The following is a 26,312-nucleotide window of genomic DNA, read 5'->3' on the forward strand; positions in this document are numbered from 1 at the left end:
AGGGAGGACAGAGGGTCCCTCGGCCAAACTCTCTGCGGGAATTGGGGCTGGGGGCAGGCGGGGGTCACCCCCGCGGGACGGGGCGATGCTCGGTCCATGATCTGGCTGCTCCTTCTTGCCCTGCCCGGGGGTCCCGAGCAGAGGGGCGCCCCGTGGGGCGGCCAGGGTGGGGCAGGAGCTGCCCAGCGCCTCCGCAGAGCATCTCAGCCCAGACGGCTCCGTCGCTGTCATGCCAGGGCTCCGGGATTACAGCGCTGCTGCTCAAATCCCGTCTCCATCCGCGCCGTGCCCAGCCAATGACCTCGGCGCTGGCACGCAGGGCCTTCCTCCGCGGGGAGCGGAGATGATAAAGCCCTCCCCGACCCCGCTCGGCGCGGCTCTGTCTCAGCCGAGCGCCGTGGATGCTCCGAGGATGACATCCCCGCACACGGAGGACGGGATGGACGGGATGGACGGGGAGAGCTTCGCCCAGGTGAGGGGATTTTCGCCCCGGATTCGGGCTGCGGAGGGAGTTGGTGCTCCCTGAGCCCGGCTTGGCACCTGCGGCGGGTGAGGCACAGAGGGGTGACAGCGGAGCAGCCGAGGGTGCCAGGGGACCCCGGGATGGGTGCTGGGCCGGGGCCGATGCCCGGGTGGAGGGAGTTCCTCAAATCCCCGGCCTCGCCCAGGTGGGATAACGCTGGAGCAAGGTGGGGTGTGATGTTTGGGGTGATTTTCCGCCTGTCAGAGGGAATTGTGCGAATACACGTGGCCGGGGTCTTTGAGGCGTGATCGTTCCGCCGGGGAGCGAGGGAGACGCTGCCTGTGCTGAGCAGGGATCGCGGCAGAGCCCAGCTCCGCTCCCGCACCCCAGGCAGGGCTCTGGGCTGGCCCCAGCAATCCCTCGAGACTTGGGGCACCGGGGGTTCAGCCCCTCTGCGCCCCCAGCAGCGCCGTGGCTTTGGGCTGGGATTGGGGGGCAGGAGGGGGCTCCCAGCCCCTCGCCCCCGTTCCCTGTGCCTCCCCCAGACCCGAGGGTGGGCTGGCGGGCGCGGCCACCCGCACGTGGCTTTGCCACGCTGCCAGGGCAGCGCAGGGCTGGGGGTGGGATTCTGGCACGGCTTTTGTGCCTTCCCCAGGTCCGAGTTCTGGGCCATGGGGCGGGGAGGATCTCACGGGGTCGGGGCGAGCTGGACGTGGCTGTGGCACGGGACCTTCGGGGTGGCTCTCCCACCCCCACGAGACCCCCAGGACCCGGCTCACCCGCGCCGGGAGAAAGGATGAGGGTGCCCTGGGCAGAGGTGGGGACCAGCCCCCGGCACCGAGCGCTCCCTGCCCGTGTCCCTGCTCCAGTTCGGTGGCATCGGGGACGTGGCGTGTCCCACGCCGTGGGACGTGGCGGTGCCCACGGAAAGCGCCCCGGGGAGGCAGGAGAAACCTCCCCTTTCCGCTGGGATTGGGAAAGTGCTGCACATGGGAGTTGCTCATGCCAGGGCAGAGTGACTCAGGGTCCTGTGTCCTGACCGGGACTTTTGACCTCGGAGCTGTGCCAGCTTTGGTGGCACCTGGCACGGCCCCTCTGGGATGCAGGATGATCCTCAGCTCTCCCTGCTTCTGGCTGTGCTGGCTTTTGGGGACACATTTCCTCCTGCCACCACTCCTGCCAGCTCCAGCATCCAGGCTTTGGGTGCTGGACTGGGATTTTTGGGACCTTGCTGGGGTGTTGGGGACCTTCCTGGGACTTTTGGGATTTTTCTGGGATATTGGGGACCTTCCTGGTGTGTCGGGGACCTTCCTGGGGTGTTGGGGACAGTGTGGCTCCTGGGAATGGAAGGGGCCAGCCATCTCCTCTGGCTGTGGTGTCACGAGGCTGGTCCCGTGAAGCGTCCAATGGATCAGGAGATGTTTGATGGAGCTGGAGGGCTCCTGCGCAGCTGGATGAGCTGGCACTGCCCCGAGGCAGGTCTGGTCAGGCCAAGGTCATCTTCATGCTGTGGTGAACAGGACGTGCAGGGCAGGAGCCAGCAGCGGAGGGGGAAAGGGGGTATGCCAGAGTGGAGGGTCCCCCTGCAGAGGGGGCTGCTTGGGGTGGAAATGATCCCAAGGCTGAGGGTCGCCATCGCCAGTGGGCAGTGGCCACCACAAGGGGAAGGTGGCCACCAGCGAGGAATGGTGACCATCCCTGGAGGCAGATGGTTGTCACCGATAGAGAGTGACTGTCACTAGTGGAGGGTGGCCAGCCCCACCCCAGGGTGGCCATGGCCATGGAAGGTGGCCCTCACCCCCAGTCCCCTCCTGGCACGGGTCTAGTGACCCCCAAGCCCAGCCACTCTGGGTGCCACCACCCAGCCAAAGCCCCTTTGGATGCCTCCTGTGCTGACTGGTGGCCTTGGCGGCTTTGGGGGTCACACGGGGTTGGGGGAAGCAGGGGAAGAGCTGGAGCAGTGTGTCAGTGACACGTGAGGACGCTAAAATTAGGCGGCTCCAGCTAATCTAATTTAATCTCCCCTTTTCCGTCCCTTCCCTGGGGATTAGCCCCGCCAGCGGGGTGGGCAGCCAGGCTGAGGGGCAGCCCAGCCCAGGGACACCCAGCCCGACCCCCGGGGAACCCCCTGGCTCTTTTGGGGTGCGGCAGGGGTTCGGGATGGGCTGGAAATGGCACCAGCACGGTGAGATCAGCGGAGGAGCAGCCGTAGGATGGACGGAAGGACGGATCCCCGGCTCCCCCAGGCACAGCTCTCCCTTCCCTCGCCCTTCACGGGGCAGTTTGGGGTGGGTGAGCCCCCTCGCTGCTGGCAGGGCCGGGAAAAGGCAGGGAAAGGCCGGGAAAGGCCGGGAAAGGCTGTTCCACCCGGCTCAGCCCGGGCTCACGCGCTCGTCCTGCGGCTGCCGAAGGGAGAAAAGTTCTCCGACCGGTTTTCCATCCCCGGCCCCGTGCGAGGGCTGGGTCCAGCCCAGCTCCGGGTTTCCGGTGCTGTGGGTGACGGGGCACGGTCCATAGCTGGTCGCCGGTGTCACGGCGGTGCCGATGGCTTCGTGGGGCCGTGGGAGCTCGCGCAGCCAATGAAACCTCGTTGGAAAGTATGTGGAGCAGCGCTGCGGCCGTGAGTCACCGGGCAGGTGATCCCAGATGAGCTCACGCCTCTCCTGGAGCAGCTCCAGGGCCATCCCAGCTGCCCCGTGCCAGTTCCCCATGCTTCTGTAGCCGCCCGTGCCTCAGTTTCCCCAGTATGAAAGTGGGTTGCGACCCTCGGAGGGTTCCCCAGGGTCTCCTGGGGGTCCCCGGGAGCAGCAGCACCCCACGGGCCGGGGGGCTTGGCTGGTGCCAGGGCTCCAGGCGGCTCCAGCCCTGCTCTGGCCGCTGGGCACGGCTCTTCCTCCGCTGCCACGCTGTTATTACTGCGCCACTCGTCCTTAAGGAATCACTCGAGAGAAATTAGAGCTGCTTCCAGCTCCAGTCCCTGCAATCAGCCGCTTCCTCTTCCCAAGGAACGCGGCGTTAAACGCTGATAGATTATTACAAGCCCGTGTGGAGCTGGGGTGCCTTGAAAGGATTTCCATTGGGAGCTTTATTCCATGAAAGGAATTCCAAAACCAGCCGAAAAACCTCAAATTTAAAGAAAAAAAATTACTTTATTTAGAGGAGCTGCTGAGCAGAGCCCAGCTCCTCCTGTCCTTCCTTGACTAGGGCGTTATCTGGCAAATCAATGGAGTGTTGGGGATTATTTTCCCTGAATAAACTGATTTTACGGGACAGAAGGATGAGACAGGTCCCTCCTTTTGCACAGACAGTCGCTTCCTTCATCCAGCCAGGCCCGTGGCAGATGGGGAAGGCGGACAGATGTGTCCAGCTATTTTTAGGCTCAAACGCTGCTTTAATTTCAACATGACCACGGAGAATTTGCCTTTTCAGGGGTAAAGAAAAAAAAAAAAGCTGGATCAGAGGGCGAATTGAAATGTAGGGCCAGCGACAGGGATTAATGGAATATCCCGGGTTGGAAGAGATCCACAAGGATCATTGAGTCCCAATCCTGAAATGCACCGGGTCAGGATCTGGGGGTTGAGCTGGAATGCCTGGCAGGTTCGTGGCGGGTCCGGCAGGACTGGATCCTGCAGGAAAAGGTGTCTGGCAGCAGCATTGCCTCGCCTCTGGCTTTGGTTGCTTCTCCCCCTCTTCCCTTTGAAAAAAGGAGTTCCAGTTCCCTGAGCAGAAACTCCAAACCCATGTAAATGGCCGCGTGGAAAGGGCTCCCGAGAGGGCGAAGGCGAGAGGAGCCCGAGCTGCTGGGGACCGGTTGGGAAAGCGGCGGGAGCGGGCAGACGGGTTGGGTAACTCTGCCCCGGGGCTGCTGGGACCGGCTCTGCCGGCAGCGGCGAGCGGAGCCGCTCCGGAGGGCCAGGACGTGCCGCGGCCCTCGTAGGGCTCGGGGCCACCCAGCGCCCGGCCGCGGCCCGCGGAGCCGGGATGGAGCGGGATGGAGCAGGGATGGAGCCGGGATGGAGTGGGATGGAGCAGGGATGGAGCAGGGATGGAGCTGGGATGGAGCTGGGATGGAGTGGGATGGAGCAGGGATGGAGCAGGGATGGAGTGGGATGGAGCAGGGATGGAGCAGGGATGGAGCAGGGATGGAGCTGGGATGGAACGGGATGGAGAGGGGATGGAGCAGGGATGGAGAGGAGATGGACCAGGGATGGAGCTGGGATGGAGCAGGGATGGAGCAGGGATGGAGCGGGATGGAGCCGGGATGGAGCAGGGATGGAGCCGGGATGGAGCGGGATGGAGCAGGGATGGAGCCGGGATGGAGCAGGGATGGAGCCGGGATGGAGCAGGGATGGAGCCGGGATGGAGCGGGATGGAGCAGGGATGGAGCGGGATGGAGCAGGGATGGAGCCGGGATGGAGCAGGATGGAGCCGGGATGGAGCAGGGATGGAGCCGGGATGGAGCAGGGATGGAGCAGGGATGGAGCAGGGATGGAGCAGGGATGGAGCAGGGATGGAGCCGGGATGGAGCAGGGATGGAGCCGGGATGGAGCCGGGATGGAGCGGGATGGAGCAGGGATGGAGCTGGGATGGAGCAGGGATGGAGCTGGGATGGAGCAGGGATGGAGAGGGGATGGAGCAGGGATGGAGCAGGGATGGAGCTGGGATGGAGCGGGATGGAGCAGGGATGGAGCCGGGATGGAGCAGGGATGGAGCTGGGATGGAGCAGGGATGGAGAGGGGATGGAGAGGGGATGGAGCAGGGATGGAGCTGGGATGGAGCAGGGATGGAGCAGGGATGGAGCAGGGATGGAGAGGGGATGGAGCTGGGATGGAGCAGGGATGGAGCTGGGATGGAGCAGGGATGGAGCAGGGATGGAGCAGGGATGGAGCTGGGATGGAGAGGGGATGGAGAGGGATGGAGCAGGGATGGAGCTGGGATGGAGAGGGGATGGAGAGGGGATGGAGCAGGGATGGAGCTGGGATGGAGAGGGGATGGAGCAGGGATGGAGCAGGGATGGAGAGGGGATGGAGCAGGGATGGATCAGGGATGGAGCAGGGATGGAGCAGGGATGGAGCAGGGATGCAGCGGGATGGAGGCGAGGAGGAAGGCGGGATGGCGGAGGCAGAGCCCAGCCGCGGTGATGCTCCCGAACGACGCTTCCCAAGGTTTTGGGGGAGCAGGGGGCACCCCCCGGCGTCCGTGGCTGCGCACGGGGAGCGGGACACGCGGGGGGAGCGGCGAGCGCCACGGGCCGCGGGGTGATGGATGCGAGCTGACGGGTGCACAGGGCCGCGCACGTTCACACGCATGTGACAGCGACAGCGCCGGGCACACCGGGGCGGAGCGGCGGCGGGCACGGCTGCGGGGACGGACAGACACACGGACACACGGACACAGCCACGGACACACGGACACAGCCACGGACACACGGACACAGCCACAGACACACACACGGGCTGTGGGGACTGACACTGACACACGGACACAGCCACTGACACACAGATGGGCTGCGGGCACGGACAGACACACAGACACAGCCACGGACACACAGACACAGGGCTGCGGGCACGGCCACGCGGGCTGAGGCACACGTGTGATCCCCTCACTGCTCCCCCAACCCTCCCAGTGCACCCCCCCGCGCACCCCCAGCCCCTTCAGTGCTCCCCAGTTCCCCCCTCCAGTGAGGGTGCACCCCCGCACACCCCACTGCACCCCCGGCCCCCCGTGCCCACCCCAGTGCGCCCCCAGTTCACCCTGCGCCGCACCCGCATCCCAATGCACCGCCCAGGGCACTGCCAGCCCTGCCCAGTGCATTCCGAGAGCATTCCCAGATATTCCCAGTGCATTCCCAGTGCACTGCCAGCCCTGCCCAGTGCACTCCCAGTGCACTCCCAGATATTCCCAGTGCATTCCCAGAGCATTCCCAGTGCACTGCCAGCCCTGTCCAGTGCACCCCCAGAGCACTCCCAGATATTCCCAGAGCATTTCCAGAGCATTCCCAGATATTCCCAGTGCACTCCCAGAGCATTCCCTGCCCCATCTGTACCCACCCCAATGCACCCCCCCAGTGCCCCCTCGGTGCCCACTCAATGCACTCCCAGTGTCCCCCCAGTATCATCCCAGTGTCCCCTCCCAGTGTCCCCCCAGTAACACCCCACTGCACCCCCGGTGTCCCCCCGGTATCACCTCATTGTCCCCCCAGTGTCCCCCCAATATCACTCCATTGTCCCCCCATTGTCACCCCATTGTCCCCCCAATGCCCCCCCCAGTATCACCCCAGTGTTCCCCTAGTGTCCCCCCATTGTCCCCCAGTGCCCCCCCCCCAGTGTCCCCCAGTATGACCCCAATGTGCCCCCGGTGTCCCCCCAATGTCCCCCCCAATGTCCCCCCGCGGTGTCCCCCCAATGTCCCCCAGTGTCCCCCCCAGTATCACCCCATTGTTCCCCCGGTGTCCCCCCAATGTCCCCCCATTATCACCCCGGAGTCCCCCCATTGTCCCCCATTGTCCCCCCGGTGCCCCCCCTCCCCGGCCTGGCCCCGCCCCCGTCGCGCGCCGGGCACACACCCTCGCTCCTCGGCCAATGGGGGCGCGGCCCCGCGGGCGCGTCACGGGCGCGGGGGAAGCTCCTCAATGAGCGCGATTGGCGCGGGGAGCGCGCGGCGCTGCCGGGGCCGCTCCGCTCCGACCGAGCCGAGCCGAGCCGAGCCGAGCCGAGCCGAGCCGAGCCCAGCCGAGCCCAGCCGAGCCCAGCCCCGCCGCTCCCGCCATGATCGCATCGCACCTCCTCGCTTACTTCTTCACCGAGCTCAGCCATGACCAGGCGCAGAAGGTGAGGGGAGGGAGAAATGGAGATGGAAGAGGAGAGGTGAAAGGGGGAAAGTGAAGGGGAAAAGGGAAGGGAAAAAATAGGGAGGGAAGAAGAGGGATGGAGGGAGAGGTAAAGGGGAGAAAAAAGAAGGATGCGTAAAAGTAAAAACAAAAAAAAAAAAAAGGAGGGAAAAGGAGAAGGGGAGAGTGAAGAGGGAGAAAGAAGAGGAAAAGAAAAGGGAAGGAAAGTGTAAAGGGAAAGAAGTGAGGAAGGAAGAAGGACGAGGAAAAAAGTTGAAAAAAGAAAGTAAAAGGAAGGAGAAAACAAGAAACAGAAAAGTGGTGAAGGAGAGGAAAGGAGTAAAAAGAGCAAAAAGGACGGGGGAAAGTAAAAAAAAAAAATTAAAAAAAGGGAAAAAAGGAGTAGAAAACCGAAAAGACTTTGAAAAGGGAACAGCAGGCGAGATAAGCGGCCGGGCCGGCGGGCGGGCGGAGGCCCCGGCGCTGCCCGGCCGGCGCCGCGTGCGGTACGTGCCGCGGGACCCCGCGTGGCCGGCGAGCGGGAGGAGGAGGAGGAGGAGGAGGAGGAAGGGGGGGTCTCCGTGCCTGTGCCCGCCGGGGCCGGGACCCCCGCGGCCGCCCCGCGCAGCACGTGTCGCCGCTTCCCGCCGGCGCCGAGCATCCCCGGCAGCGGCCGCTCCGCTCCCCGCCGCCCCGGCACACCGAGCCGCAGCCCCCGCGGGCGGCGGGGTCAGCCCGGGCCACCAGCACCGAGGCGGCGCTTGCCCCTCGGGTCGCCGTCCCCGCGCGGTGACCGCCGCCCCACGGTCCACGTGTCCCCCCGTGCTGCGCTGACACGGGTGGGGACCTTGCCGCGTCCCGCTCCCCCGGGTTTGGGGGTCGGGATCTTGGTTTGGGGCGCGGAGCTCCCCGAGCGTGTGCCAGCCCCTGGGGATGCCCGGGGTGGGTCACCCCCCGTGCCGGGGCTCAGGCGCCGGAGCAGCTCCGGTGCTCTGCTCCCCGTGCTCCGGCCTTTGTCTGGCCGGGACGGCCCAGGCTGGGCTTGATCGATTCTTCCCGGAGGAGAAATGCGGGTGGGAGAGAGCGCAGGGCACAGGCGGCTCCTGCAGTGCTCTGCTGGCATCTGGGAGCAGGGCAGGCAGGAGCTCCTCTGCGATTCCTGACTCTGGGATTTGCTGCTCCGAGTGTGGATTTGCAAAAATCGCCATAAAAAAAAAAACCAACCCCAAAACTGCGGGGAATGCTTGGAGAGACCTGGGATAACCCTGGAGATGCTGGCGGGGAAGTGAAACTTGCCACGTCGGCCCTTCAGCGGGGTTAGATAGGAAGGAAACAAGGAAACCGAGGCAGAACATTAAAAAAAAAAAAAAAATCAAAAACCAACCCCAGCCTAAACAAAGTGCAGGGAAAACTTCCCAAGGCGAAGCGATCCGCAAGGAAATACGGGCTCGGCTTCTCCCTGCGCTCGCCGCTGGCCCCGGGGTTGTGCAACAGCCAAATCCACGCTCGGGAAGGGGTTGAGTTGAGTTGTGTTGTGTAACCCTGGCAGAAATAGGCCAGCGGCACAGCCCGGCCCCGGCTCCGGGCTGCTCACGCCCTCCTTATCGGGCATGGCCGGGAATAGTGCAGGGGGGAAAGCTGGGATGGGAATTCTCCTTCCCTCCCCACCGGGAGAAGGGTGTGCGAAGCCTCAGGAACCGCCTGCGTGCCCCTTGCGCCTCCCAAACCCAAATTAAAAAAAGGTTAATTGAAGTTGAGATGTGAGGGAGGGAAAAAGGAATATCCAGGAGGCGCTGGCCGGAGCTGGGGATCCTGTGGGACATGGCACTGCCTCCGCAGCTGGGTTTTCTGGGATATTTTTAAACAAATTCCCGTGGATCCAAAGCTGGGGGAGAGCACTGAGCTCAGCTGGGCTCAGGGAGAGGGGGGAGCAGCCAGCTGTCTGACCTGGCTGCTTCCACCGTGGGTGCCAAAATCATTCCTGGCTTACGAAGCTCCCCAGGCAAAGGGAGAAGCCAGGGAGTCCCCAGCTCAGGGAGGTGGAGAGGGTGAAATTCTTGGAAAGCTGCGATTTGTTTGGTTGGGTCTTCTTATCAACCCCTGTATTTGGGAGAAAAGATCGTGGGTGGTAGCCAGGGATGTGTTTTCCCTTTGGATCAGGGAGAAAAGGAGCTCAGCTGGGGTAAAAAAAGTGCCTTTTCCAATAGCTGCGGTTTGTGTCCACCTCAAGGCCTTGAAAATAGCCTCGAAAGTGGGATTTTTCTTCCCACTCTTGCCGTGGAGCAGCTTTACCTGCTCTGCCACTCATCCAGGGGCATATTCCCTCCCTCCCCAGCTCCTGCCTGGAAAGTGGGTTGTCCAGACTTATCTAACCCCCAAGGGATTGTGCAAACTTTAATTAACCTCGGCAGCGTCCTTTGAGATCCCAGCTTGAAAGTTTGCCGCTGCTGCCCTGCGCTCCCCTGGATGTGCCAGCTCACCCTGGCCTTCCTCATCCCTTCCTCATCCCTCAGCCTCGTCACTGGGAGGGGGGCCGAGCGTCTCCTCTCCCCCATCCCTCCTTCAAGAGGGGATGGAATTGATTGTCCTGCCTTTGGAAAACGCAGGAAAGCAGGGGCAGGTTTTCCTCGGTTTAGTTTTTTTATTTTTATTTTTTTTAAGTTTTCCCTTTGCCAAGGGATGAGCTTTACCCAGCTGATTCCTCCCTGCTGGCTGCCTCTGTGGGTATGGGAGGGGCACCTCTGGCAAATTCCTGGAAAACCGACTGAACAGCTTCCCCTGAGGCTGCCCAGGCCAGTGGCAGGACAGCTTGTCCCACCTTGGGGACACCATCCTGTGTCTCCTTCCTCACCAGAGCTGCCCAGCCTCAGTTTCCCTCCCCAGGGGGATGCTCCCACCATCCCGGGGGGTTCTTGGGGCCGGCGAGGCTTTGCTTTGAGACCTTGTGTGTCCAACAGGGGGGAAGGACGGCCAGGGGCAGGGCCAGCAGCAGCTGGGTGTCTGCAGCTGCAGGACTGGAGGGCAGGGCGCTTTCCCGGCTGGACTGGGCTCACTGGGGCTCTGGGGCAGCGGGGTCACCTGAGGATGGATGCTCCCTGGTGTCACTTCCTCACATCAGCACCCGGCTCCACCTCCGGCCTGGATCCAGCTGCTGGCCCGGGGCTGAGGATGAGGAGGAACCGGCCGAGCAGGAAACATCTGACTCAGCCGGGTGAGGATGACTCCGGGCGTGTGTCATCCCAGGCAGGCAGGCAGGGAGGGAGGGAGGGCACACGTGGGCTCGGAGCCGGCGTGCAGGAGCTGAAGGACGTGGGTGCCACCAGGGCTGGGGCTGGGGAGGGTGGGGGCAGCCCAGCATCACCCCTGTGTCACCCGGGGGCAGCCCAGCATCACCCCTGTGTCACCCGGGGAGCTCGGGCAAGGGGACCAGCCGGTTCCCTGCCCTGAGTCACCGGGGTGGGAAGCAGGGACAGAGGATGTGGAGCAGGGAATAAATCCTTCAGGCCCTCCCCCTGCAGCCTCTGCTGCTCCCTGTGCCTGGCTTTCCCCAAATTCAGCACGTCCCACCACGGGTTTGGGGGGGTGGTGCTTGCACAGGGAGCCAGCAGCCCCTCAAACTTCAGGGATTCTTACAAAACAGCAAGCTTCGGGTTAAAAACTAGGATGGGGAGGGAAGCAATTTAAAGGAAATCTAATCCCCAGCACAAATTTCCCTGGAGAGAAGGGTGACAGCACATGCTGTGGGTTTTGGGGCGTTGCAGCCTTCCCCAGATTTGAACACTGCTCCCTCGTCTTGCAGCCAACAAACGTTTGGCTCTGTTGCCAAAGAGGTAAAGAACCTGTCCCAGAAAGCAGCCACCCTGTCCCAGCGCTCAGCTTTTGCCCGAGATCTGCTGGAATCGGTGACCTCCAGCGGAAAGCTGCGGCAGGAGATGCCGAGGGAGGGATGGACGGGGAGCACGTGCTCCTGCCCCGCTTCCTGGCAGCCACGCGGCTCCGGGACAGGATTCAGAGCAAAACGAAAACAAAAGGCAAACAGCTTCCCCTTCTCAGAACCCGGGGTCACTGGTGGGAAAGACGTGTTTGGGACCCACAGGAACAAAGCTGCCTGGGCCTTGGCCTTCCCCTTCCTGCTGCCCTGCCAGAAGCGCTGTCACCCTCGGCAGCCCTGCCCCGTGTCCCCGAGAGGCGAGGCTGGGAATAAAAGCTGGTTTTGGGGTTGCTTTAAGCCGGGCTTGGCTCGGCTCAGGTCCCACAGCAGCAGAATTTGGGCGAGCCGAGGTTTCCCAGCGGTGGCCGTGCAGCCGGGACAGGCGACCCTGGGCACCTCTCCAGCATCCGGCGTGGAAATGAGCTGAACCTTGGAGACAGCCTTGAGCCAGGAGATGGGGATTTGCTGGGGTTTGCTTCCAAAACGTGGCATTGAGCTCATTACACCCACAGCTGCTCCGTGATCCGCAGCTTTAACGCGGTGTCCTGGGCCTGGGCTTCCCGGCTTCCGTCCTTCCCGCTCCCCTGGGTTTGTTTGGATTTCCTCGAGGAAACTCCGCTGTTTAGGCTGGAAGCTTTCCAGAAACTCAATTGCCCCCTTCAGGATCCTCACCTAGTGAGTTTGTTTGTTTGGAATTGGCACCCTGACCTAAACTATTCCTCAGAAGCGCTGAGCAGCTGGGAAGGTGACTGGTGTTGGAAGATGCTCGGGCTCTGGCACCGCAGGCTGAATTCCCGTTTTACCCCATCTTTGTGACAATCCGAGGGCTGCTCGGGGTAACCAGCCAGGGGAGTTTTGGGAATGGCCATGGCTCTTCCTTGCTGGGGCCGGGGTGGATTCGGTGGGCAAGGAGCCGTCCTGCCGTACGCCCTGACCTGCTTTAGCTGCCAAGCGGGGTGACATCCACGCTGGGAGAAGATGATCCAGGTTTTAAGGGCTTTGGAGATTAGGGGGAGGTCACCCTGCTCCTCAGGCTGAGGTTATTCTGGTGTGGAGGACATGGGGGACGTGCTGAGCAGGGCCTGGCCCGGGGGAAGGGGCTGAAGCCTCAGGGGGGGTTTCCCTGTTGGGGCATTTTTGGGTGGGGGGTCTTCACTGCTGAGGGGTGCCCAGAGCACGCGGCTCCTCTGGGATGAGCACTGTGTGCTCTGGGTTGATGGCGTGGGCTGATAACGCTGGGATAAGCCTTGGCACAGCTCAAGGGGAGGTTTCCTACCCTGGGGCTGGCATGGAGGAGAGCTCCAGCCCCAGAGCCACCCCTCACCCGGTGAGCTGGAGGTTTCTGGTGCTACCGACCAGAGCCTCGGCACACGGGAGGGAATTTTCAGCAGGTGAAAGCAAACAGGAGGGGAGGGAGGAGAGTGTTTGCCTTCCTGCTGCTGAGCTGGATAAGGAGAGGCTGGCAAACACCTGTACCAGGAAATCTCCAAGTCTCCTTCTCCTTGGCCTTTCCCTCGTGTTCGGCTCCTGATTTTGGGAAGGAGCTGCAAGCACCAGCAGAAGGGGGGAGGAGGTTTTACTCAGAGCAGGCTGCTGCTCAGGGGATGCAGCACCGCTCCTGGAATGTGCCGGGCTGGGCTTTCCTCCATCCCCCGACCTCACCCAGGGGATCCCAGCTCCCAAATTTCCAACAGAACTCAGGGCGGGGGAATAAAAAAAGGATGTGCTGGAGCACCCTGAGCCTGGAGCACATGCAGCCAAAACCGCAGCAGGGCTGCTGTGTCCAGCCCGGGGTGGGATGGCACATCCCGAGCGAGGTCACCCCGGCCCTGGTGCAATTAGTGACCCACAAAACGCCCATTTCCTCCAGCTCAGCCCCACCAGGCGCAGCCCGGGCCCGGTTCCGGTGACCCGGTGTTACGTGCCTGCAGACAGGTGAGCACGCGGGGTGGAGTTTTCCTCCTTGACTTCTCAGGGCTTGCAGCTGCCCTTTAATTAATGCTGAGTGGAGCTAATTGGAGCGGGGCACGGTTTGGGAGCGGGCAGTGTCCGCCTCTCCCGCTCCCTGCTCCGGCCAGGCTGCTCAGGCACACATGGTGGCTGGGGAGGAGCCTTTCCCAGGCAGGACAAGTGCTTTGATGCCATTTTTAGGAGCGTTCTCCACACAAGGCTATAACAATTTCCAGCAATAGTGGGGTGGGTTTCTTCCCTCTCCGGCCACGGCACGCGCTTGTGTCATCCCAGCCTCGCTTGTGTCACTCCAGCTGCCACCTCTGTCACTTCGGCGTGCTTTGCTCGGGGCTGTGAGTGGCCCTGGGCTCCTGGGGTGATCTCAGCAGCGCAGCAATGACAGGGCAGCGGGTTCCTGCCCAGCATCCTCCTGCAGGAGGAGGCCCTGGCGGTCAAGGTCAAGGTGCCGTGCGGTGGGAAGGGCTTTGCACCTGGAGGACCTCCTGAGTCACCCCTGAGCTGGGATTCCTGCTGCTGTAGCAACCTGTTTGGGTGTCTGCAGCCGGCTGAGCGGGAAGGAGCCGCGGGAGCAGCCCGTGGGTCAGCATTCCCGGCTGGCAGAGCCTGGGGAGGGCCAAGGGTGGCCGTGGGCGAGGGGCAGGAGCAGGGCTGGGTGCTGCCCGGCATGAGCACCCCCGGCCAAGCTGCCGTGTCCTGCGCTTTGGGATGGGTCCAGCTCCTTGTGTCCCCCCAGCGGCCTCAGGAGGGGCTGGATGCTGCCCCGTCCCCTGTTCCCAGCCCCGTGCCTGACCCTGGGCTCTGTCTGCCCCTCGCAGGTGGACAAGTACCTGTACCACATGCGGCTCTCGGACGAGACCCTGCAGGAGGTGTCCCAGCGCTTTGAGAAGGAGATGGAGAAGGGGCTGGGGGCAGACACCAACCCCACGGCCTCCGTGAAGATGCTGCCCACCTTCGTCAGGTCCACGCCGGATGGGACAGGTACTGCGAGGCCGCAGGGAGGGCTGGGGACACCCGGCTGGCACTGCCACGGCAGGGGTGGCACCCACCCAGGGCCACCTGAGTGTGGGGACAGGCCTGGCTCCCCGTGCTGGGGCTGGAGGGGCTCCCAGTTCCTGCTGGCAGGAGGGAGGAGAGAGGGAGGGAGGGAGGGAAGCCGCCCTCGCGTGCCCTTGCTGGCAGGACAGAGACAGTCACGGGTCCGGCTCATCAGATTTCATGGGCAGCGAGGCGGCAGCGGTGCCAGCTCTGTCTGAGTGCCACCAGGGCCCTGGGCAGAGCAGGGCCCTCACAATGTGGCCTTTCTGCCTCTCCCCGCGCTGCCCAGGGCACGCTCCAGCCAGGCACATCCTCCTCTCGTGCTCCAGATGGGAAAGGTCCTGTTCAACTCCAGCCTGGTGTTTTGGGAAGGAGCTTCTCTCCCTCCCTGCAGCATCACCCCTCGCCCTCGGGTGTAGCCAGGACCCTCCAGGGGCTTGGTCCTGGCTGCTGCTCCCGCAGCAGCCGTGGAGGGCCCCAGGGGTGGTCGGTGGTGCTGGGGGCAGTGTCTCAGAGCTGGGCTTGCCCCGGCGCCAGCTCCTCCACGGGGATCTGTGCAGAACCTCGCTGGCAGGGGCTGCAGGTCACCAGCAGGAGAGGGGCACAAAGAGGCACAGAGCCCAAAGCCCTCAGGGCTGCTGGCTGGCTGCTCCCTGGGGGCAGGAACACGAGTGGCAGAACCATGGAACCACTGAGCCACGCAATGGTTTGGGCTGGAAAAGCCCCTAAGTTGGTCAAACCCATCCCTGCCCCATGTCCCCGGGTGCCACATCCACACTGCTGCTAAATCCCCCCAAGGTGGGCACTCCAGCCCTGCCCTGGGCAGCTGTGCCAGGCCCGCACTGCCCTTCCCATGAAGGAACTTCCCCAGAAACTTTAATGTTGTACGTACTTCAGTCTTCCAGTGAAACCACCCCCCTGTCCTCTCACCACAGCCCTGCTCACAGGGTCTCCCCCTTCCCTCTGAGCCCCTCTAATCCTCCAAGCACCCCCTGATCCTGGCCCCCCAGCTGCACCGACACCCAAAACCTGGACCTGGCTGCCTGCCCTGGGATCGAGATTCCCATCTATTTAAATGTTGGAGGATATTTTTAATTACAGGGAGGGCCAGGAGCCGCCCCTGGGCACGGGAACTGGAGCACCAAAGGTGCTGGGTGCAGGTGGAGCGTGTGTCAGCACTTCCAGCGCCCTGGCCCGCCTCTGGGAGAGGGAGCAATCCCTCCCCATGCCCTTACAAGAGCGATCCTTGGCTCCCTTCCCTGTTTCCAGCTTCTCCAGTGCCCCAGCTGGCATTTCTCACCCGGGGGAGGGGGGGAAAGGAGCAGCAGCATGGAAAATGTCACAGGGGAGGGATGCTGGGGCAGTCACGGCCCTGCAGCTGCCCAGGGGGCTGGAAAATGAGGGAGTTTGGAGCAAATCCCAGGGAAATGAGAGCTGGGATTCCCTGCCCAGCTGCAGCTGGATCCAGCCTCTGAGTGGCCTCAGTGTCCCTTGGGTTTTGGGGAGGGGGCGAGTCAGGGTTGGGGGCTTGGTGCCGGATCCCTGGCACGGAAGGTGTGGCTGGGGAGGATCTCACTGCCCAGGGCCACGTCCTTCCTTCTTCCCTCTTTTTAAAGCTCCTGGGCAAAGTCTGACCCGGGCTGGGCGCCTGTGCCAGGTGCCAGCAGCTGCTCCCAGCCCAGGGATGGGTTGTTCCTCTGAGCTGGCGCTGGTGCCAGGGGCTCCCAGCCATCCCCCTGCAGAACCTCTGTCCTCCCCGCCCTGCTCCCGTGTCTCTGGTGGGATTAGACCCCTTTGAGCCCCGCTCCAGGGGGATGAGAGGTGCTTATGGAAATGCAAGGTCACACCTGCAGCTTAAGGCAAAGCCCAGCCCTGGCTCTGGGGGCTTTGCCGTCCCAGTGTGGTGTGATAAGAGGGGGGAGTTCTGCTTTGAGAGCAGAAGCTCTTCTAAAATCAACTTTCCTTGCTTTGCTTGGCTCTGGCACCCACTGGAACAGCACCATGCTGTGCTGGCAGCGAGGGGATGGGGACACAGATCCCAAATAAGCTTCTCCTTGGAGCCCCGGTGACTCCTGAGGGCTTGCCCTGCTCAGTGCAACCAGCACCCTCCTCCCTGCTCCGCTCCTGGAGTCTCCAGGCTTTTCTGGGTGCCCGGGTTCCCTCCTCCACGGTGGTGCTGATTTCAGGAGCTTGTGGAGCACCCTGTGCTGAGCCCCAGCAGCCGACGACCCCAGCCTGGAGCTTTCAGGAGGATGCTGCAGGACTTGGGGGTCAAATCCCTGGAGATCCAGAGGAGGATGGCTCTTGGCAGCACCTTTCCCTTGGCCGGGGGGCTCAGCTCTTTTCCTGCCTCTGCTCGTGTGGCACAGAGCCTTGAAAGGCTTGGGGAAAAATGCTGTTTTCATGCCCAGAAAGCATGGGGGTTTAGCACATCCCAGCAAGGCTTCCCAGGGAAGTTGTGTCTGCCTGGAAGCGTTCAAGGCCAGGCTGGATGGGCCATAGGTCCAGAGAAAGGGCAGGGAGTGGAACTGAGTGCTCCTCAGGGTCCCTCCCCATCCCTGATACCCTGAATTACCTGCAGGGAGGGAGGGGCTGCAGTGGGAAGTGCCAGGGGCTGCAGCTCCACCTTCCCCTGCATCTCCCTGCGCTCTGGACCTCCCAGCTTTTCCTCTTCCTCCTATTTTTCATCAATCCGCTTTGCCAGAGGATTCCCAGTGGAATTGCAGTGGGTTGGAAGCCTTGAGGGGGGATCCCTGGGGTGCTGGGACGTGATCCCACACACCAGGAGCCCCTCAGGCTCTGCAGGCACTCAGCTCTCACCCTCTGCCAGGAGCAAGCAGCCCCTGGAGCCCGGGCTCGGTGTTTGCCCTGGCTGTTTGGCTTGTGGGCTCAGCACCAGGGCTGATAGCTTATCACGGGGCCTGGGAGCCCAGACTGGGGGGCAGTGCCCAGCCCTGGCACCCACCACGTGTCCCCAGCACGGCTGGGAATTTTCCAAGGGAGCCTTGGCTGCCCTGTTCCTCCTGCGAAGCAGATCCACCCAGGAATTCCCAGGAATTTCCCCCAGACTGCTTTTTCTGGGATCCTCCTGGGTTACCTCCAAGGAGCTGAGACCCTGTGCCCCTCTTGGCTGCAGTGCCCTTATCCCTGATGGATCAGCCCCTGAGGTGCTCTCCATGCCCTGCTGGATTGATCACCCCCCCTGAGCTGGGCCAGCTCTGCCATTCCCTGGAGCTTCTTTCCCTGGAGCTCCTTTCCCCATCCCCTGGGCCTCCTTTCCCCGTTCCCTGGAGCTCCTGTCCCCGTTCCCTGGAGCTCCTGTCCCTGCCCTTTCCCCATCCCGGGAGCCGCTCCAGCGTCAGCCGGGGCCGTGCCCGTTCCCTCGCCCCGAGCCGTGCTGGGGCAGCCCGGGAGAGCCCGGCAGAGCCCGGCAGAGCCCAGCAGAGCCCGGCAGAGCCCAGCAGAGCCCGGGAGAGCCCGGCAGAGCCTGGCAGAGCCCAGCAGAGCCCGGCAGAGCCCAGCAGAGCCCAGCAGAGCCCGTGAGAGCCCGGGAGAGCCCGGCAGAGCCCAGCAGAGCCCAGCAGAGCCCGGGAGAGCCCGGGAGAGCCCGGCAGAGCCCAGCAGAGCCCGGCAGAGCCCGCTGGAGCTGGGGCTGACCCGGGGCTGCCTTTCCAGCTGGAGTCACTGGGGATGCCGGCTGCCCTGCGCATACCAATGACCGGGTTTTGTTCCCTTTGTGCGGCACAAAGCGGCAGCCAGCGCAGCACATTCGGGGCTCGGCTGCTGAGAGAGGCTTTCCCGGCCCCTCCGCCCCAAAACAGCCAGCTGGGCGCTTTTCCCTGCCCCGAACAGGCGGGAGGGGGTCTCCGGGCCGGGCACAGCCCTGGGGCTCCCCTTGGAGCAGCCTTCTTGGAGCCCTGGCTGCTGAGAGTTTGAGAATTCCTGTGCTGACCCCCAGGAGAACTCTGCGTTGACCTGAGGGATGGAGAAAGCTTCCCAAATTGAGTGACAGCACCGGGATTGTGGTGTGGAGTTTGGGTAGGAGTGTGGAATCACAGGGTGGAAAACTTAGAGCTGAAGGTTTTGGAATATAGGAAAAATGTATAAAGCAAGAAGGAGGTTTTAGGGCGGAGGCTGGTCCTTCTTTTTCACCTTCCTCCCCTTCTTCCTCCCCTTCTTCCTCCCCTTCTTCCTCTTCTTCTTCCTCTTCTTCTTCCTCTTCTTCTTCCTCCCCTTCTTCCTCTTCTTCCCCCTCCCCTTCTTCCTCTTCTTCCCCTTCTCCTCCATGGCTTTGGGTAGTTTTGTGGAATTGGATAAAAAGTCCCCATTGTGGCCGTGGCTGGTTGGTCATTGGGTTGAAAGTTAAAATAATTTCGGTGTCATTTCTTGATTGCACAGTTTATCCTTACAAGGCCTTGGAGAGAGAGGCAGGGCTCCGTTTTTTAGTTTGTTGGAGTGCTGCAGAGCTCAGGGTTTGAGAGAGTACAGCAGAGACAAGAGCTAATAAACATCTGAAATTCTGTCTTGGATGTTTAATCCCAGCCCTGGCAAAAGAAGAAGCAAAGATTCCACAGCAGCTCTCCCTGGAGAAGGCAGCAGCGAGGCCCCAGGGCTCCTGGGGACCTTCTCCCTCCCTGCCACGTGCCAGGGGCGTGTGGGGCACGAGGGAGCCTGAACTCAGGGGTTTTTAGTGCAGCAGAAACTGAGCCAGGCTGGGCTGTTGCCACAGCTGCCATCAGGGTTTAACCCCTTGGGCTGGAGGTTTGGGATCCTCCTCGAGCATCAGTAGGGTCAGGACTGGCTCTTCCTGACGGAGCCTGAGGCTGGAGCTCCTCTTCCTCAGATCCCTGCTGCTTTGGGCTTTCCTGGGGGGGCTGCTGGGATTCGTGCCCCAAAGCATCCGGGTCTGCCTCAGTGGTGGCCAGAATATTGATCCTCTGTGGGGGCAGAGGAGGGCAGGGAACGCAGCGACAGCTCCAATAAAACACTGGAAAAACAGAATAATGCACAAAATGATGAAATATAACAAAAAATCTGACTTTTCCTGGCACCTGGGAGGGGGTGGTGACCTCGGGGCTCTGTGCACAGAGGAATGAACGGGTTGTCCTTGTCCTGACCCCACAGAGGACGGGGATTTCCTGGCACTGGACCTGGGTGGCACCAACTTCCGAGTGCTGCGGGTGAAGGTGTCGGACAACGGGCTGCGCAAGGTGGAGATGGAGAACCAGATCTACGCCATCCCCGAGGAGCTCATGAGGGGCAGCGGGGTGCAGGTGGGCTCCTGGGGGGCCCCTGCTGTGTCCTGGCCCAGGGGGTGCTGCTGTGAACCCCTGGCAGCCAGCACGGGGCTGGGCGGGGACGTGGCATCCCTTTTGTCACTCTTTACCTTTTTTCCAGCTTTTTGACCACATTGCTGAGTGTTTGGCCAACTTCCTGGACAAGCTGCAGATCAAAGACAAGAAGCTCCCCCTTGGCTTCACCTTCTCCTTCCCGTGTCACCAGACCAAGCTGGACGAGGTGGGTGAGGGCTGTGGGTTCCACGCCAATTGAAGCTCAGGCTGGTAATCAGGCTCCTTGATTTTGGGGTGTGTGACCTTTCCCCAGGGGCCACATCTCTCATCCCTACAAAGCCCCTTCCCGAGCTCTGGGTGACAGGAGCCCGGGAACAGCGCCGTCCTTTGGTTTTTGTGAAGATTTTGTGTCAGTGCAATGACTCGGGGGCTGCAGGGTCAGGGACACAGAGGATGGAACATTCCCTCAGGGGCTGCAGAGCTTGGCATCGCTCCCCAGTAACCCTGCTTGTCATCTCCACACACGCTATGAACCCCCTGCTCAAAGGAAAATCCATGTCTGCTAAGGGTGTGCGCCAGATTGCCTTTTTAAAAGCTGTTTGGTGACCATAACTGGTGTTGGAGCTCCTGTTCTAAACACGTCTGGCCAGGTTTTCACAGGGGAAAGGGACCTTAGGGACCTTTCAGAGTTCAGAGCAGGGTCACCTGCCACTGTCCCAGCTGCTCCCAGCCCTGTCCAGCCTGGTCTTGGGCACTGCCAGGGATCCAGGAGCAGCCCACCCTGTGCCAGGGCCCTCCCCATCCTGGGCCTCTGGATTTCCCCTAAATTATCTCGAGGCTTTTTCAGCTACCCCCCCTCTGTGACCTTTGACAAGGTCCTGTGTCCCCGGGTCACCGTGTGTGCCAGCAGGGCGTGGTGCTGGCAGAGCCAGGGCTGTGTCCTGGCGCTGCAGGGCTCTGGGGGTGATGTTTCCATGGCATGCCTCCATGGAGAGCAGCTTTTTCACAGCGCTGCAGCCAGACGTGCTGAGCATCACATCCCCGAGCATCACATCCCCGAGCATCACATCCCCCCATCCTGCCCTGTCCCCTCTGCCAGCCCCGGGCACTGATGGCTGTCACTGTCACTGCCACTGTCAGCTCTGAGCTGTGACCTCGCCAGGACACCAAACATCCCTGAGCCCAGTGAGGCACGTGGGCCCTGCTGCTGAGGGGTGGTGCTGGCTGTCCCTGCCCTTATTGTTCCCCTGGGAAGGGCAGGGGCTGGGGGTGATGCTGGCTGTCCCTGTCCCTTTGTCCCCCCCCAGGAAGGGCAGGGGCTGGGGGTGATGCTGGCTCTGTATCCCCCCGGGAGGGGCAGGGGCTGGGGCTGATGCTGGCTCTGTTTCTCCCCCAGGAAGGGCAGGGGCTGGGGGTGATGCTGGCTCTGTATCCCCCCAGAAGGGCAGGGGCTGGGGGTGATGCTGGCTCTGTTTCTCCCCCCAGAAGGGCAGGGGCTGGGGGTGATGCTGGCTCTGTATCCCCGCCAGGAAGGGCAGGGGCTGGGGGTGATGCTGGCTCTGTTTCTCCCCCGGGAAGGACAGGGGCTGGGGGTGATGCTGGCTCTGTATCCCCCCAGAAGGGCAGGGGCTGGGGGTGATGCTGGCTCTGTATCCCCCCAGGAAGGGCAGGGGCTGGGGGTGATGCTGGCTCTGTATCCCCCCAGGAAGGGCAGGGGCTGGGGCTGATGCTGGTTCTGTATCCCCCCGGGAAGGGCAGGGGCTGGGGGTGATGCTGGCTCTGTATCCCCCCGGGAAGGGCAGGGGCTGGGGGTGATGCTGGCTCTGTTTCTCCCCCGGGAAGGGCAGGGGCTGGGGCTGATGCTGGCTCTGTATCCCCCCGGGAAGGGCAGGGGCCGGCTCCATGGAGCTCGGCAGTCCCAGCACGTCCTCCCGTCCTCCTGCGCTCCGTGGAGCCCCAGCGGCTCCGGGAGGGATTAACGCTCTCCTCCTGCAGACTGGGCTGAACGGGGAGAGGCAGAAATGCAGGAGGGAGGGTCTGTGCCCCCTGACCTTGCCCGGGGCTGGTCACTCAGTGCCTCAGTTTCCCCAGCTCTAAGGCAGGGCGGGTGTCTGCCTCCCGAAGGGGCTGTGGCCATAGGGTTGGAGATTTCATATCTTGAAATTTGGAATTGAGTTCTTTTCCTCCCCCCAGGGCTCAGCTCAGCCCCCGGCCTGGTGCCTCTGGCCCCAGGGGACTGCGAGCCCCCCACCCCAAAGGCTGGGATCATTCCATAGGTGCAGTGAGCCCCCCACCCCACAAGGGATGGGTCAAGGAGCATTCCAAAGGCACAATGAGCCTCTCACCCCGCAGGGCTGGGTCAAGGAGCATTCCGTAGGCACAGCCAGCCATCCACCCCTCAGGGATGGGTCAAGGAGCATTCCTTGGGCTCGTGAACAAGTTTTGCTGCGGGGCTCAATCAAAGCTGGCCATGGGAAGCGTGTTCCTGCTGCCGGGGCAGCAGCTCACAGCTCACGTGTTGTTTCGTGGCCATAAACTTTATCTGACACGGAAGCTGCGGCTGACGGCGCAGCTGGGGAGCTGATAACGGGGGGCTGCCCCCCTGCAGGGCCACATGTCCCCCGTGCCAGGAGCCGGGTGTCACCTCCAGGCTTCCCTCTTGCTGTTCCCCTGCAGAGCATCCTCGTGACTTGGACCAAGGGCTTCAAGTGCAGCAGCGTGGAGGGCAGGGACGTGGTGTCCCTGCTGCGCAAGTCCATCAAGAAAAGAGGGGTAAGAGCCTGGGCTGGGGGCACGCGGCTCCTGGCCAGGACACCCGGGCTCCGTGGAGGGGTTCTGGTCAGTTTTGTCCCCGTTGGGTCAGCCTCTCTCGTTTCCACCGTGTCAGGACTTTGACATCGACATCGTGGCCGTGGTCAACGACACCGTGGGCACCATGATGACCTGTGGCTACGATGACCAGAACTGTGAAGTTGGCCTCATTGTTGGTGAGCTGCAGCCTGGGGAAGGTGCTCTGGGGGTGTTTCCTGGCCTCCAGCAGAGCCAGAGGGAGATCCTGCTTCATGCAGGCCTTGGGGTGCTCGGGGGGAAAAGGGGAGGGGGATATCAGTGCTGGAAAACCAGCATTGCCCAAAGTTTGTTTGCTTGGGTCTTCGCCTTCTTTGGTGTGTCGGGCTGTGCCAAAGGGGAGCGGGGAATAATGGGAATGGGGAAAAATGGGAATGGGGAATAATGGGAACAAGGAATAATGGGAACGGGGAATAATGGGAATGAGGAAAGGCAGTGTCCCCGCTCACCCTGTGCCCCTGCTTGGCCCAGGAACGGGCACCAACGCCTGCTACATGGAGGAGATGAGGCACATCGACCTGGTGGAAGGGGACGAGGGCAGGATGTGCATCAACATGGAGTGGGGGGCCTTTGGTGACGACGGGGTGCTCAACGACATCCGCACCGAGTTCGACCGCGAGATCGACATGGGCTCGCTCAACCCTGGCAAACAATTGTGAGCAGATTCTTGGCTCGGGCTCGTGGTTTGCTCAGCATTGTCCATCCTCCCACAGTTACTGGGACTGGGGAGGTCAGCCCAGCTAACTGGGTCACCGTGTCCTCTGCCACCGGTGCAGAGAGGGGCTGTGTCCCAAAGCAGGGCTGTCCCAAACCAGAGCTCTGTCCCAAACCACTGATCTGCCACTCCCCACAGGGCTGCTGTGGCCTGGGGGTGACCTGGGGGTCCCTGCAAACTGACTGAGCCCCTTCAGGTGGCCACGAGTTCTCCTTGCAGGGTGATGGTCGTGTCCACGTGGCCTCATATGCTCAGTGATGGGATGAACTGCTCTGGGAGAGGTCACCTAGGTTCTGTTTGGGACGGGAGGCTGCCAAGGGGTTTTCGGGTCAGCCTGTGGCCGCCTCGTGGCACACACAGCCAAACACACAGATCATTCAGCCTGGAGAAAAGGAGGCCTGGGGGGAGCTTATGGAGAGAGAGGAGAGGTTTAGGTTGGATATTTGGGAAGATTTCTGCTCTGAAAGGGCATCAGGAGTAGCACAGGCTGCCCAGGGCAGTGGCGGTGTCACCATCTCAGAGGGATTTAACAGCTCTGTGGATGTGGCACCTGGGGTTAGTGGTGGCCTTGGCAGAGCTGGGGAATGGCTGGACTTGATCACCCGGGAGGGCTTTTCCAGCCCAAACCCTTCCCTGATTCCACCCCACGCCTCCCCACGGGCAGGTTTGAGAAGATGATCAGCGGGATGTACATGGGGGAGCTGGTCAGGCTCATCCTGGTGAAGATGGCCAAGGAAGGGCTGCTGTTTGGGGGAAGGCTCACGCCAGATCTGCTCACCACGGGCCACTTCGAGACCAGATTCGTCTCTGCCATTGAGAAGTAAGTGGGAAACGGGGATTTCCTGGGGCCCAGCACCGAGCCGGCCCGCGCCGCCGCCCGGCTCCCGGGCACGAACCCCCTTCTGTCCTTGCAGGGAGAAGGAGGGGCTGCAGAAAGCCCACGAGATCCTGAGCAAGCTGGGCCTGGAGCCGTCGCACGAGGACTGCGTGGCCACGCTGCGCATCTGCCAGATCGTGTCGACGCGCTCGGCCGCGCTGTGCGGGGCCACGCTGGCCGCCGTGCTGCGCCGCCTCCGCGACAACAAGGGCGGCGACAGGCTGCGCTCCACCGTGGGCGTGGACGGCTCCGTGTACAAGAAACACCCGCAGTGAGTGGGGGACAGCCATGGGGACAGGGACAGGGATGGGGACAGGGACAGGGACAGGGCTGGGGACAGGGACAGGCTGCGCTCCACCGTGGGCGTGGACGGCTCCGTGTACAAGAAACACCCGCAGTGAGTGGGGGACAGCCATGGGGACAGCCATGGGGACAGGGACAGGGCTGGGGACAGCCATGGGGACAGGGCTGGGGACAGGGACAGGGACAGGGATGAGGACAGGGCTGGGGACAGGGACAGGCTGTGCTCCACCGTGGGCGTGGACGGCTCCGTGTACAAGAAACACCCGCAGTGAGTGTGGGACAGTGATGGGGACAGCCATGGGGACAGGGACAGGGGGCTGGGTGTGCTGGGGACAGGGATCTGGAGGTGCTGGGTATAGGGACAGGGATCTGGGGACAAGGACATGGACCTGGCAGTGCCAGGGACAGGGACAGCGAGGGATCTGCTGCTGCCAGCAGCGCGCACAGCCTGGCACAAGAGAAGCGCCTCCAAATATCCCCTCGGGCCCCTCGTTCGGATCCCAGGGCGTCCCCAGAGGGTCACTCCGGTCCCCTCTCCTCCTCCTCCTCCCCAGCTTTGCCCGGCGCCTCCACAAGACCGTGCGGAAGCTGCTGCCGGACTGCGAGATCCGCTTCATCCGCTCCGAGGACGGCAGCGGCAAAGGGGCGGCCATGGTGACAGCGGTGGCCTACAGGCTGGCCGCGCAGCACAAGGCCCGCCAGGAGATCCTGGAGCCCCTCAAGCTGAGCCACGAGCAGCTGCTGGAGGTGAAGGAAAGGATGAGGATAGAGATGGAGAAAGGGCTGGGCAAGGAGACGCACGCGGAGGCGACGGTGAAAATGCTGCCCACCTACGTGTGCTCCACTCCCGATGGAACAGGTGACGTGTGCTTTGTGGGTGAGCCCGTGGATGTCCTGAATCCTTGGGAGGGGCTGGATCCTTTGCTGTGCCCGGTTCCTCTTTGTGGTGGGAGTGGCACAAAGCTCCAGTCTGGTACTGGGCAGAGCGCTGAGCCTCCAGGACGTTCTGCACCTGACTTAACACAAAGCCTGGCTCTGCGTGGCCGCAAATCCTGCCACAGGCTCCTCTCCACCCTCATCCTGGGTTGAGCTCTTGGTTATTCCTGCGGCTTGGGCAAGTGCCTGGCCTTGGCTTGAGGCTTGTGCAGGTCCCGAGGGCCAGGAGCTGGACTTCAGTGATCCTTGTGGGTCCCTTCCAGCTCGGGTTTATGATTCAGAGCCTCATCGTCACCCCGAGTGTGGAGCAAAGCTCTCCATCCTCTTCCCCCCTGCAGCCCCTGTTCCTCCCTATCCCCAGCCGTGCCTCCATTTCCATCCCTCTCCCTGGAGGAGGGCAGGTCCATGCCTGCTGTGCGCCCCAGCCTGGATGTCCCGTGCTGGGATCTCTGCTGATGGTCCTCTCTTGCTTGCAGAAAAGGGAGATTTCCTCGCCCTGGACCTGGGAGGAACCAACTTCCGCGTGCTGCTGGTGCGCGTCAGGAACGGCATGCGGCGCGGCGTGGAGATGCACAACAAGATCTACTCCATCCCCGTGGAGATCATGCAGGGCACGGGAGAGGAGGTCAGCATGGGCAGACTGAGGGGGACAGGGGCCTCTTCGCTGCCCACGGAGCTGGGTCTGCTTTTCCAGGGTGTGGAACCAGGAGCGGGCAGGGCTGGTGCTCTCCTCCCCTCAGAGCAGTGAGCTGTGCCCAAGGCTCTGGGCTTTGGGAAGCTGGAGTCTGGTTTTTAGGTTGGAAATGGTGTCATTCCCAGACATGAGGGAGCCTCCCTGAATCCCACACACTCCACAAGGGCAGATAGGCATCATCCCCATTTCCCAGATAGGGAAACCACAGCACAAGCAGTGAGACGCGTTTGGGAAGAGTTCTGCAAAGCACTGCAGGCAGTGCCTGGGGACTGGGAGTGGCTCCAGCAGACTGGGCTGGAGGGCTCTGGGCATCCCTTGACTGGATTCCTGCGTCACCTCCCTGCTGGCCCCCAGCCCTCCAGGACCTGTGGGTGGAGATGGTGCAGGGATTTGGCCACGCTGTGGGTGGGGAAGAGAGTG

General features: G+C 62.6%; 2 protein-coding genes across 6 annotated transcripts in view; one reads left to right on the forward strand and one right to left on the reverse strand.

Annotated features, from left to right (window-relative positions):
* LOC119710817 (hexokinase-2) overlaps positions 1 to 26,312 on the forward strand; it is a 30,325-nt gene continuing 4,013 nt past the window's right edge. Inside the window, exons 1-11 of one of the 3 annotated variants that reach the window (XM_038160241.1) lie at positions 1 to 472; positions 14,010 to 14,172; positions 19,354 to 19,502; positions 19,627 to 19,746; positions 22,197 to 22,292; positions 22,408 to 22,507; positions 22,839 to 23,022; positions 23,747 to 23,902; positions 23,997 to 24,230; positions 24,817 to 25,121; positions 25,675 to 25,823. In XM_038160241.1, coding sequence (XP_038016169.1) covers positions 230 to 472; positions 14,010 to 14,172; positions 19,354 to 19,502; positions 19,627 to 19,746; positions 22,197 to 22,292; positions 22,408 to 22,507; positions 22,839 to 23,022; positions 23,747 to 23,902; positions 23,997 to 24,230; positions 24,817 to 25,121; positions 25,675 to 25,823 — 1,899 coding nt within the window. In that variant the 5' untranslated portion in view covers positions 1 to 229. Of the gene's footprint in view, positions 473 to 7,230; positions 7,294 to 14,009; positions 14,173 to 19,353; positions 19,503 to 19,626; positions 19,747 to 22,196; positions 22,293 to 22,407; positions 22,508 to 22,838; positions 23,023 to 23,746; positions 23,903 to 23,996; positions 24,231 to 24,490; positions 24,531 to 24,816; positions 25,122 to 25,674; positions 25,824 to 26,312 lie in introns of those variants that run through there. The other 2 variants (XM_038160242.1, XM_038160243.1) reach the window with 2 other exon arrangements.
* Positions 483 to 7,226, reverse strand: LOC119710820 (basic salivary proline-rich protein 3-like). 3 transcript variants are annotated; one of them, XM_038160249.1, is made up of 2 exons: positions 7,029 to 7,226; positions 483 to 3,884 (listed from the first exon to the last, which is right to left on the reverse strand). In XM_038160249.1, the coding sequence occupies exon 2, from the start codon at positions 1,822 to 1,824 to the stop codon at positions 907 to 909; it is 918 nt and encodes a 305-aa protein (XP_038016177.1). In that variant the 5' UTR covers positions 1,825 to 3,884; positions 7,029 to 7,226; the 3' UTR covers positions 483 to 906. The 3 variants fall into 3 exon arrangements, with proteins under 3 accessions (XP_038016177.1, XP_038016176.1, XP_038016174.1); XM_038160248.1 differs by having other exon boundaries at positions 483 to 4,089; XM_038160246.1 differs by having other exon boundaries at positions 483 to 4,157.

This window comes from Motacilla alba, chromosome 22 (genome assembly GCF_015832195.1).
Source record: "Motacilla alba alba isolate MOTALB_02 chromosome 22, Motacilla_alba_V1.0_pri, whole genome shotgun sequence".
NCBI lineage: Eukaryota > Metazoa > Chordata > Aves > Passeriformes > Motacillidae > Motacilla > Motacilla alba.